The sequence below is a fragment of the Astatotilapia calliptera genome, chromosome 14 (assembly GCF_964374335.1).
Source record: "Astatotilapia calliptera chromosome 14, fAstCal68.1, whole genome shotgun sequence".
Lineage (NCBI taxonomy): Eukaryota > Metazoa > Chordata > Actinopteri > Cichliformes > Cichlidae > Astatotilapia > Astatotilapia calliptera.
Genome location: NC_137435.1, coordinates 16,327,501 through 16,339,705, shown reverse-complemented (window position 1 = coordinate 16,339,705; position 12,205 = coordinate 16,327,501). Strand labels below are relative to the sequence as shown.

The window sequence follows — 12,205 nt, the reverse complement described above, 5'->3', positions numbered from 1 at the left end:
TGCCCTCCGCTCGCTGCGGGGAGAGAAGCGTGAACTTGAACGCTGCCTTCACTGCGCGCTGCGAGTCCGGGCAGAGGCCACACACCACAGTCTCATCAGCTCGGGCTTCGGACAGTAACTCGGAGCAGGAGAAGCCGGACGGGGTCCGGTTCGGTTTGGGACCCAGAAAGGTGCCAGACGCTCGACGCGATGTCCAGGCGCAAACTTGGAAGCAGACCGCAGCACCTGAGTGCGATTCAAGGTAAGCCCGGAGGGAGAGCAGCGGTAGCGGACGGATGTGATGTTATCGAGGTGAAACGAAAACAAAAATCGAAGTCCCTGCTTCTTCTTCTTTTTTTCTCCTTTTTATTGGGCTTATCGGCAGTTTTGCGCGCGTGGTGTGTAGATGCGCGCTGGCACCGGTTATCGCACATTAAATGATGGACTTTTCCCCCTTCCTCATCTCACAGACTTAAAACTATATTTGTGTTTAGACCGATCTGAAGCCAAAGCTGATATTTAATCCCGTGTGCAGCCTAACAGGCAAATATTTAAATAAGAACTCCTAATGTTGGCGTTGTGTTTGTCCTGATGTGCATTGTTGGTGCAGCAGTTTCCACAGAAGAAGGACCGGTTTACTGGCACGCTGCTGTCAGCGGCTACAGGTCCGAACACGATGATTAATATTTTCAGGTTTGAAGATGATCAAGTTTCTCGCTCGGTCTCTGTCTACTTTTGAGAAGACATCACCTGCTGAAAGTCCCTCCAATAAAAGAGAGAGACTAGTCCTGCTTCAAACTATGCAGGAGTTTCTTTTAATTAAATGATAGGTTTAAATAAAGCATGTTAAATGAGGGTGGTAATTTAATCCCGATCAGATTAATCAAACATTAAAGTTTATTAAAGGAAAATGGGGGGGAAAAAAACGTGATAACTGAAAGGAAATGGGGACAGAAACTTAAATACCATTTGTTTTTTACAGTTCTCTACTGGAGACCAGTCGTGCATGTCTGTTGTGACCACAGGCCTTGACTCAACCCTGCGTGTGTGTGTGTGTGTGTGTGTGTGTGTGTGTGTGTGTGTGTGTGTGTGTGTGTGTGTGTGTGTGTGTGTGTGAGAGAGAGAGAGAGAGAGTGTGTAACCGCGCCTTGCAAGTCTGCACAAACAGCGCAGGCCTGAAACAGGAAAGGTGACATTTTTGAGTAACAACTGGCGAGATCCGACTTCAGACTGTACTGTCTGTACCTGTCCTGTGTGCTAGCCAGCTCAGCCTGGGCAGGTGGATCCAGTCCAGTCATCAAGGTGTGCCCACGCTGTGTTGAGCAATACACCGCTGACCCCCCTCCTCTCTCCCCCCTTCTCCTCGTCTCCAAAGAGCTCTGTCTGGTCTGAGCTGTGGGACTAAATGAAGAAATACCCAGAGTTTACAGATGGCTCTTCAGAGGTTTGGGTCTGACTTGTTTGCCACTGCTTGCAAACTGCACTTGCGTTTCAAAGTGCTAACCACATAAGATTTGTGAGAGTTGAAGTTGAATCAGATGAGCTGTCCTGTACATGTTTGCGAACTTTAAAAAAGAAAAGAAAAACACAAGGGCCGCAGCTCTTATCTCAAACACCTTCTGCCACTTTTTTCTTTTATTGCAATCCACTTCCTGTTGAGAAACTCTCGCTGCCTGTGGCTGGTAGGGCAACGTTTTATTTTGAGTGAAAGGTGAAAGGCTTTGCCTTCGCCGCTTTTTTAATTCACTGCTCCGGCGTGTCAGCACTCAGTCAGTGGCAGTCCTGTTAACAGGAGGTTGAAGTTTCTGCTGAGATGGACAGATGGTGCTCCTCTCTCGCTCGCTCTCTCTGCAGCCTCAGCGAGCAGATCTGTTTTGCGTTGGTTAAAGGAAGTGGTCAGTATTGGCTGAGCAGATTGGCCTCGTTGCTTGAGAGTTTACAACTGAAACTAGCACTTTCAATCACCACGCCTGCTTGTTGTTCCATTGAGGTCAACTGTACATTGTAAGTAGGCTAATTTATGAGAGCGAGGTCAGAAACTTGTCAGCAAGTCCAAATGAACGAAGTGCTCTCTGATTATATCAACCACCCAGCTGCTTTTGATGCAAAATACAGGTACATCTTCCTTTCTCTCTTTATATAGATGTGTGTATAGGCAACTCGCTTACAGACTCTAGGGGCATAAATTGGTCATGTGTATGGAACATAAAAATAAGTGCACATTAAAGAAACGCTTCAGAGAAAGCTGGTTGCTGTGGATGTTTTATAGACACTTTAAGCTCCCTGCACTTGATAAGAAAGAGGAATTGCACAGTTACACTTGCATAGGAAAAAAAACTGAGTGAAATGCTCTCAGGAAGCAGACACTGATTGATATTTAACCCCAAAGATCTTCATTTAACTCTCCGACAAGAAAACGAGACGACCTGAGAAGCCGTGACTCTTTTACATGTGGCTTCTTGTTTTAATTGATCTCTCTCTCTCTCTTTGTCTGTCTGTTATCTCCTGCCTCAGATGCCACCGATATGCCTGATGAAACCGGCCAATCAGGCGACCACCACCCACCCCTTCCTCCCCCTCTTCCCCAAAATCTTCTTCCTCCGCAGGTCCGGGCTCCTGACCAGGGTCGCGACCTTCTAACCTGCGGCCAGTGCTGTCAGGCATTCCCCCTCGCCCACATCCTGGCCTTCATTCAGCACAAACAGGGTGGCTGCACCGCCCGAAATCTCGCCTCCAACGCCGCGCCACCCTCGCCCGCCGGCCGAGTGCGGCAGCATGTTGCCAGCGCCGAGCTGGGCCCCGGCTTCATCGAGCTCAGGAGAGGGGCAGCCAGGGAGCCAGTCTGGGGGGAGGAGCCCGGCGTGAAGGTGAAGGCGGAGCACAGCAAAGCAGGTGAGCTCTTGGAAGAAGCAGAAGATGATGGCAGGTTGCTAATTAGTGACTCGGGGGGGGGGGGGGGGGGGGGGGGGTTTGTTGTTTTTTTTTTGTTATTTTTTTTTCTTTTTGTTCTTTCAACCGCCGCCTCTTCATTTAACAACCGTTCCTCCTCCCTCCCGAGTCCAGCTCATTAACTAGCCGTTGCCATTAGCAGACCTGCGTGAGTTAGTGACGCGCAGGCTAATTGTGTGGAAAGGATAGGCGTCAGGAACATTCGGAGGGCACTCAGGGTCCCCGAGGGCTCCACGCTGAGCACCTGAGCTCCTTCGCATCTCCCTGACTGTCAGTCTCTGAGGTGGAGTGGCCAGGTAAACATGTTTCTCCCTCCCTGTCATTCCCTGCACCCTGGACCTCAGAGACTGAATCCACATCTCCAAACCCCCCTCCACCCACCCCCCCAAAAAACATGAACACACACACAGAGGAGCGTGTCTCAGTATTCAGTGTGTTTTCCAGAGAGCGGCTGAAAGGCTCCTGTGTTAAACGGTCAGAGGATGCGAGGCAGGCAGATCGTGCTGGTTTCCTCGCTGTCATGACACTCTAACCGAGGACATTGCATCATGTGCGGCTCCTCTGCCATCTCCCGCTGTTCTGCCCCAGGCCGAGCCACCTGAGCTCCAGGGAATCTCCCTCTTCCTCCTCCTGCTTTTTCTTCATCTCACTCGTCTTTCTCCCTCGTCTTCTCCTTTATTTCCAGAGTCCTAACCCATCCCTCTCCTCTTCTTTCAATGGCACCAATTTTCTCTCCTCCTGCCTTACTTCCTGCTTTCCCTACTGCTGACTAAATGATCTTGATCTAATATTGTGTCTTTTTTAGGGTGGAGCCCATTAAACTCGATCAGAAATTCTTTATTTTCTTTCATAATTTAACTGAGATCCTTTTTGAAGAAGGGCTCTTCGTGTCCAGGTTTAAAATAAACAACCAAAGAAAAAAGAAAAAGAAACGTGAAGGCCACGTTGTAGCTCTCGAAAACGGACAGAGCGTCTCGCTGCAGACGCGTGTAAGGTGTGAGTGCCCCCTTTGCACATTTTGAAACTCTCTCTGCCACAAGTTAGCAGTTCCTTCCTTTGTGTAACGCTCAAGGGACGGCTGCACGCACCATTTCCGTTTGTCCACAACCCCTCTTGTTTTGTTTCTTCTGTTTCAGTGTGCTCACCTCTCTTGCTCTGCCTCTCACTCTGAGGCACAGAAGCACACCGGTTTAGTAATTTGGTGGCCTGCAGGATTATACAACAAACCTAACACGTGCATGAGGCGGAAGTGGAGAGCACGACAACATGTGAAAAATGCAAAAGAAGAAAAGCTTAGATTAGATGTTTTTATTTTTTTTTTAATTCAAGAATCTAGGTTGCTGCTTGTTTGGACATAAAAACAAAGTCTGAGCTGAAATGTGCAGAGTGTGGCTTTAATTGGGCGTCCGGCTGGCCCTGAAAAGTTCTAGTTGATGTTTTGGTTTTACTCGAGCGACGAGCTGTTTTTCTATTTTTATTTGTGGTAGAGAAATTGAACATCTGACAAGATGACTGAAAGCGAAAGAGCAGTTATCCCACAACAGACAGGTCCTCCATTTATTTTCCTGCATTCAAGAGCGGAGGGAAGGGGGTAGAGCAGGATGGATTACTGAAGAGCCGCGTGCATCTGTCTCATTCCTTTTTATTTATTCTCCTTGTTTGTTTTTTTTTTCCTCCTCATCACCCACCCCCTCCCACCAACATCCCCCCCCCCCCCATCTTCAACACACTTTCGCTTTGCCCTCTTTCAATTTCTCGCACCCCCCTCTCCTCTCTTCTTCCTCTCTTTTCTCCTCCCTCCTCCTCCCGAGGGAAAAGAGATTCTGCCTGCTGCTCGTTAGTGCTCCCAGCCAATCTGCATTTTTAATTAGTAGTTATTGCTTCTGCTTAATATTCAAGTGCTACCCCGGGCCAAATGGGAATCCTTACAGGGGAAAAAAAAAAAAGAGTGAGGAGTGAGCGGGGAGAGAGAGCGAAGGAAAGAGAAACCGGCTGGGTATTGTGTTTCACTCCAGGACCCCGAGACAAAAGCCCCACCACCCCCCCACCACCCCCCCTCAGGGAAAGATTTGGAGGGTACTGGGGGGCGGCGGGGTGAGGAGAGCCGGGGTTGGAGGATGGGTCTCAGCTCCAATCCGAAGGGGTGACATATTTTTGTGGCATCTCTCAGCCCCCCGTACTACATTATAATCTTTTTATCTCATTTTCTTTTTATCTCCTGAGCCCTGACCTACCTATCTCCCTCCCCTTCTTCTTCTTCCTTTTTTTTCCTGCTCCAGCTCCTCACCCTATTTTTAAAAGAAGTATCACAACTTCTCCTGGGTTTCTCCTCAGGCTAGGTTAAAGGACTCGAACACCGCAGCTCCTGTCGTCTCCAGACAGAGGGGATGGCGAAGGGGGGGGGAGAAACAGTTGCTCTCTTTTTCATCTTCACCCCCCCCACCCCCTCTCCCCCTCCAGTAAAATACAGAAGGATTTAACTTGAGGAAACATGAAAGAGGCTTATACCAGAGTCGGCTTTGAACCTCTCCAAAAAAAGAGAAAGAGAGGAGAGAAAAAAATAGTTTTTTTTTCCCGCAATTTGGGAATCTTCTCTCCAATTTTGATTTATGCAGAAAGGCCTCATTTGTCAAGCAGGCTGAGTCAGAGCCTGATTTACATAAAGCGTTCGTTTTCTGCGTTCTGCTAATTAGCAATTTGCAGCTTAATTGGAGAGTGGCTCTCGGTGAGGAGACAAAGCTATCCACATATAAAAATATCTCCAGATGTACTCTGTGACACAGCTCGCCTCGCTGTTGGACTTCCAGTTTCCGGATCCTGATTTCTCTTTCTTCAGGTCGCACTTTTGCCTCCCTCAGTTCTTCCTTTCCTTAGTTGGGCCTTAGGTCTTCTCATCACCTTTAATGCATTTAAACTGCAGCAGTCTGTCTGTACTACTCTTCTTATAGTCTTATACTGTTCAGTTTAATCGCTTCAAAGCATCTTTAAAAGCAGCCAGGACATTAAAACCAATGAGAAGTTAAAGCTTTACTGGGAAAAGAAAACTTGAGTCCTGGTACTTGTGTGGGCGTCAATTTGACATCTAAAGGAGGCTCAGGAGGTAAAGCAGGTCATCTACTAATCGGAAAGTTGGTGGTTTGATCCCTGCCTACTCCAGTCTTCATGCCCTGAGTCAACCCAGAGTTGTTCCCAATCAGTTCATCGGAGTTGGATGTTGGACAGAAAGCACTACTTGTATTAATGAATGAGAAATGTATAAAGTGTTTTGAGCGTACAATTAGAGTAGAAAAGCACTAGCACTCCCTGATGGCAGAAGCCTCTCCCTCCCACACACAAAGATCTGTAATTGTTCAGGAGCACAACATCCTCAGTCCGATCAAGTATCCCTAGGACGTGCCAGAACAAGCCCAATCCACCCCAAGCCACAACCCACAGGGTGCAGAAATACCACCTGCTCATGCCCAGTGGGTCACATGATATCAGGCGAGTGATTTTCATGTTGCGGCTAGTGGCTAGCCATAGCCTATCAAGCGGAAAGATCCCTGGTTTGATCCCGGGAGGAGACAAAAATCTCTTCGGTGTTGTGTCACAAAGTGTAAAAAAAATCTGTTGCACCAAACATGCAGAGCTGCTCGCTGTCGAGACCTTCGTGTGAAAAAGGGAGCGGCCGAAAGTAGCTTTGGTTTTAATGTTGTGGGTTATCAGTGGCTTTTTATGTTTAACCCTCTGAGGTCTGAGTCATCTTCCGTGATGACCCTAACCCTCTGAATATGTTATCTTTCACTCTTTTAAAAAAAGTTGCTCTGCAAAATTTTAAGTCCAGTAGCCCAAAGTCTTTGAAACTTTTTCCAGCTGTCAAAATGAGTTTTTTAAATTTACTTATTTAAAGCAGCAATGAGCCAGTAAACAATCAGGAACTAAAGATATATTTCACTGAGAAGGTGGTGGAGACCAAAAGTAGAGCTCGAAGGACAGACACACATGTGCAGGACATGCACGTATCCGAAATGTTGTTCCCCCACACGTGGGTGTGCACCTGGAATAAAATATAATTAATACATTTTTAACCAAGAACAGAAAGCTATAAGAAAATGAGATACAGATATGAAAGTAAATAAGGTTTTAAGTGTAAATATGAAAGTCAAAATACAATTATTGATGCCTGTGTATAAATTTATGGGGTGTTAATAAAGATCCTTATTGCATTATTGCAGAGAAGGTGTCTGTGTATCTGCTGGATGTGTGAAGTGTTTGTGGACACTAAAGCAGTGGTTTTCAAACTGACCTTGGATCCATTTCTGCTGTTAATGATTGACCTGACTGAATTGAATGATTGATCTTTTGAGAACCGCCTCTTCAGGTGGCTGCATGTTTGTCCTGTCCCGCGGTGGGTGCTGGACACTTTTAGCTGTACTCTTAGTTAGCGTCCTTTATCAAAACCACTAACTCACTTCTGTTTGGTCTGTGTTTGCAGTGCCAGAGGAGCCCTTGTATTTCATCTGCCAGCAGTGTGAGGCCGTCTTCCAGTCCGCGTGGTTGCTCTTACAGCACGCTCAGCACACGCACTCCTTCAGCATCTACCAGGAGGATGAGGGCGACGCTGTCATGGAAGGAGGAGGAAGTAGGGATCTTAAAGACCACAAAAGTGCTGCAGCCATTTTGGACCCACGACACCTGACCCAAGCGCTCGCTTCAGCCTTCCAACCCTCCGTCCCACGTCTTGGCCGTTCCCGTCAGTCCCACGGCCCCCTCTCCTCCTCGTCACCTGCCTCCTCCTCCTCTTCCTCCTCCAGGAACCTGCAGACTTTGAACTTTTCCGTGCGGCTCAGGGAGCTTGCCGAGGTGAATAACAACACAACAAGTGGCTCCCCCGGAGGCCTGGTGCTGTCGCCCTCTTCTTCTCCACCGGCAGCTTCTCCTTTTCCTCAGACAAGCGCCCTCCAGGCCGACTTCCACTGTGAGCTGTGTGACCAGAACTTCCAGTCCCTCCGCGCCCTCTCCGCCCACCGCCGGACTCACGCCTGCGAGCGGCCTTATCACTGTGGTGTGTGCGGCCAGGCGTTCGCCCAGAGTGGCCAGCTGGCTCGTCATATAAGGAGTCATCACCGGGAGGCCGGAGGAGGAGGAAGTGGATATGAGTCTGTGGAGATGGTCGAGGAGGAAGGAGGGAGGCAGGGGCCAAGAGGCAGGCTTCAGATTCAGCCAGCGGGAATCACGGGGAAGGGAGACCTGATGGCCCACATCCCCTCCGAGCTGGACTTGACCTTCCCCAAACACCCATCCTTGGCTTCAGGTCTAGTGCTGCTGCCCTCTCAGGTCAGACCACCAGAGAGGGAGCTGCTGAGGCTCTACCAGACCACCAGAGAGGGAGGTGAGGAGGAGACGGAGGTACATGCAGAGGCTCCACACACCTCGCCTTGCGCCAGCCCCTCTGAAGGCTCGCTGGAGAGCGGAGAGACGGGCGGCAGCGGCGAGAGCGGCATCGCCAGCGGAAACTGCACTCCAAAACGTCCTGAGGTGAGCGACAAGGTGCGAGGTGTGGGAGAGTGGGAGAACGAAAGAACGAAAGAGATCATCGAGAAGGAGTGGAGCTCGGCCAAAGTCAGCGAGGCAGTGCAGGAGTGGCAGAGGGACAATGAGCGGAGGACCGTGACGGGAAGCGTGAGCACAGCAGGCAGCGGCGGCGCGTCTGCTGGAGCGCCAGGGAAGAAGAAGAAGGACGAGGCCTGCGAGTTCTGCGGCAAACAGTTCAGGAACAGCAGCAACCTGACCGTGCACCGCCGCAGCCACACCGGCGAGCGGCCCTACCGCTGCGGCCTGTGCAACTACGCCTGCGCACAGAGCTCAAAGCTGACGCGCCACATGAAGACCCACGGAGCCCAGGGCGCAAAGGCGTCCTTCTTGTGCCAGCTGTGCGCGGTGCCCTTCACCGTCTATGCAACACTGGAGAAACACCTGAAGAAGGTTCACGGCCTGAGTCACGCCAGCGTGGGAGCATATGCGCAGGCCAGCGCCGCAGATACTCTGGCTGCAATAAAAGCAGGGGGAAAAGCTGCAGCGGTGGTGAAAATGGAGGACGAAGAAGCCGGATTGGATCAGATAGAGATGGAGAACAGAATGCAGAGTAACATGTCCAGCACCATGGAGGTGGAGGAAAGGCAAAGCCAAGAGTACATGGAGAGCAGCAGGAGTCCAGCCATAGCGAACGACCTCCCGCCTGAGAGCAGCACGGAGGCCCCTTTAGCTTTGACTCCTGCACCCTGAGAGTCTCTCAAATAAAAACAACAAAAAAAGCACTGTATAGAATTTAACCCCCCATTTAGTAAAACAAAAAGAAACTGAGTTAAAGTGCAGTTTAAAGAAGCTGCAGGTGTGTGCGTCTGTGTATAGAAAGCCGCCCCCAGAAGACGTTGTTCACGATTATGTGCGCAGCTGCCAGTTGAAACTAAGTGCCTACAGTTCTTTTAGACCACAGAGAAAAACAAGGCCATGACATTCAGCAGGGAGATTACCATAGCTCTCGAACAGGAAGTGAACTGCCACAGTCCACACCGACACAGGAAACTGATCACCATGTTGCAGTGCAGGATGCAAAAGACATGTGATTTATGTCTCTGGTGACCCGCTGGACAGGTGGAGGCAGATCTTAACTGCCACGCGGTGCAGAAAACGGTTTATGTTGAATTTAAAAAGAAAAGGGAAAAAGCCTGACAATAGAGCAACTTTAATATATTTTCAGATGGAGAGAGGTCATATTGTGCCGCATAGCCATTGCTGGTTTTCTTATGAGAAGACCTTTTAAAGGCTAAAGCGGTTTGAACAGACACAGAGGGGGGAAATGAATCCAAACACTGCCCGCCTGCAGTTTCTCAGACTCCTCTTTTTAAAGGCGCTTGCTTGTCACAACACTTGTCACTTAACGTAATGTTTACAAGGCTCGCGGGGCCTAAAGCAAGGTTGTGCTCCTGACTTTGTCACAGTGTGTGTGTGGATGACTATCTGTTCTGTTTTTGTTTGTTTTGGTTTTTTTAAATATAAATATAAATGTGAAATTAAGAGAATTTAAAGTCTACTGATGTTTTCCTTTCATTTTTTTCTATGCATTTAAAAATTTTTTTTGAAAAAACACAAGAAAAACAGCAATTTTACCTACATGTGAAACGGGTGTGTATTATTTTTGTTTTCTCTCAGTGACGGTTGTGATGGTAATATCTGTCTTTCATTGTTTACATCTGTAAATTACTGGACTGGTTGAAGCTCGTGCATGCTTTGCAGTAACTTGAATTTCTTTTCTTGCTTTCCTGTGTCTCAGTTCTTCCTAATTTATGGACGCCGCATGTTTCGCCAGGTTTGGAGGGCTTGCACGAGTGAGTTGTATGTACATTTTTGGGCGTTTTTTTTGTTTGTGTGTACATATCGCAGACTCTGCTTGAAGCCTCCATCCTGGGATCAGGTCAGAGCCTTCAGGCAGATTGCCCCCACCCTTTTTTTTTCCCCCTCTCGTGACTACTGTGATGACTTTGTCTGATGTCTGCTGCATTCAGGTCAAAATAAACTGTTGTGTTTTCTAAAAGTGGATTATGAAAGAGTGCAGTGTAACTGTTCAGGGATTTATTTTTATGTATGTATATATACATATATATATACTGACTTTATTGCTATTGCTTGCTGTTAATATTATCTCCCTACATTGTTTGCTTTTTTTTCTAGGTTATCGTGAAGCTTTCGCCGCTCCTGCTGTCTTTGTAAACTTGATGCCATTTTGTAATTGACCTTGTCAGTTGTCACAAGGAGCCTCAATAAAGTGTGAGGTGAAATATTTTACATTTTCGAGATTTTCTTCCCTCCTCGTCTGTCTTTCTGTTCTCTTAGTTCATTTCTTTTTTTTCTTTTTTTCTCCCATGAATATTTTGTTTCCTGTTCTGGGACAACAAAGCTTCTGAAACTATTTTTAAGTGTCCTTTCTCACCAGGATGTTGTCTTAGTCAGTGCGGGTCGTTCCTCTGAGGACCACAGTCAGCGCTGAGTTATTAATTTTTAATGTGAGTGTTTGGATAAGGGACCCTCAGTCCTTGTTTACATCCTTGTGATGTTACTCGCTTTGTCTGGAAACACTGTAATGTAATTCTGCCAGTTAGGAGGGGGAGTGCACTAGTTACTGTGTGTGTGTGCGTGAGTGTGTTTGAGTTGGTGTCAGTCACTCCACAGATTGTGCGATGGGTGCAGCAAGCTGTGATGGGACACGGGTGGCCAGGATTTCTCAGGATACAAAATTGGAGGGGGAGGCGGGTGCCTGGTGGCAGTTTGGTTATTGTTTGTGGGCATGTTAGGAGGCAGAGCAGGATGGGTGGGGAGTGTCAAGGGGTTGGGATAATTGCTGACTCCATTTTAAGGGCATAAAAACCTCTGCACCAGCATCTCTGGCCTTAACCCCACCACCCCCACCCCCACTAATGAAAATGAAGTTCTATGATCCCTCTAGCTCATTAACAGCAGGTCTTTTAATGAGCTTTCAACAAGGTGGGGGCTGGGAAGATGAAGAGGAGGAGTGGGGCTTGATTTGGGGGGGGGGGGGGTTATTGCACCAGATGCACACACGCCCACTATTACCAATTACCATTGTGTTATGGTGAATAAGGAGGAAGTGAAGACAGAAGCCTCTTTGGATCCGGATGAGTCAGTTTGTCCGTTTCTCTCCACAGAGACGAAGGGGGAAAAACATGAAAGAGGACAGTACAGGTGACAGGTAAGATCTCTCAGGTAAACTCTGCTCTGCGAGGCTGTTGGGTGCTGCGGCGGGCGCCATTTGGTGCTCGTATGATCCCAATTATGTAAGGCGATACAGAGCAGAAGACTGCATAGCAAGTGGATATGTGCCCTTTGTCTTCCAGCAGTCCACACCTATCCACACAGGTCAGCGTCAGTCCCCAGACCAGCCAATCACAGTGCTTGAAGAAGTCATCATGGCTCCCACTCTGTGTGTGTCTGTGTGTGTCTGTGTGTGTGTGTGTTCTGACCAGTGGGTGCCCCTGGGCGGTAGTAATGTGGACTTTGAGATCTAATCGTTGTCTCAGCTCAGAAAGGGAAAGCTTTTGTTTGAGTGGAAGTTAAAAGAGGACGCTGTGGGACAGACGCAAGCAACCAGCAGAGTCACAGGGGAAGTTAATACGCTGCACACACACTCACACACACTCTCACACACATCTGCTGTCTAAAAACAGGAAGATTTATTGACATAATGAGAAGATATCTGAGATTTTTAGAATAGTTTTGCTCT

The 12,205-nt window shown here is 48.2% G+C and overlaps 1 protein-coding gene across 1 annotated transcript; it reads left to right on the top strand.

Annotated features, from left to right (window-relative positions):
* The first annotated feature begins 1 nt into the window (after position 1).
* znf296 (zinc finger protein 296) lies at positions 2 to 10,752 on the top strand. Its single transcript, XM_075410391.2, has 3 exons — positions 2 to 241; positions 2,494 to 2,871; positions 7,403 to 10,752. The coding sequence occupies exons 1-3, from the start codon at positions 190 to 192 to the stop codon at positions 9,190 to 9,192; spliced, it is 2,220 nt and encodes a 739-aa protein (XP_075266506.2). The 5' UTR covers positions 2 to 189; the 3' UTR covers positions 9,193 to 10,752.
* Positions 10,753 to 12,205: the final 1,453 nt, after the last annotated feature.

What these genes read in the sequence shown, in the direction of transcription:
- znf296 (XM_075410391.2), top strand. Translation starts at nt 190, where the DNA reads ATGTCCAGGCGCAAACTTGGAAGCAGACCGCAGCACCTGAGTGCGATT. An exon ending in GCACCTGAGTGCGATTCAAG is followed by an intron (nt 242 to 2,493) that starts GTAAGCCCGGAG and finishes CTCCTGCCTCAG; the next exon opens with ATGCCACCGATATGCCTGAT. An exon ending in GGCGGAGCACAGCAAAGCAG is followed by an intron (nt 2,872 to 7,402) that starts GTGAGCTCTTGG and finishes CTGTGTTTGCAG; the next exon opens with TGCCAGAGGAGCCCTTGTAT.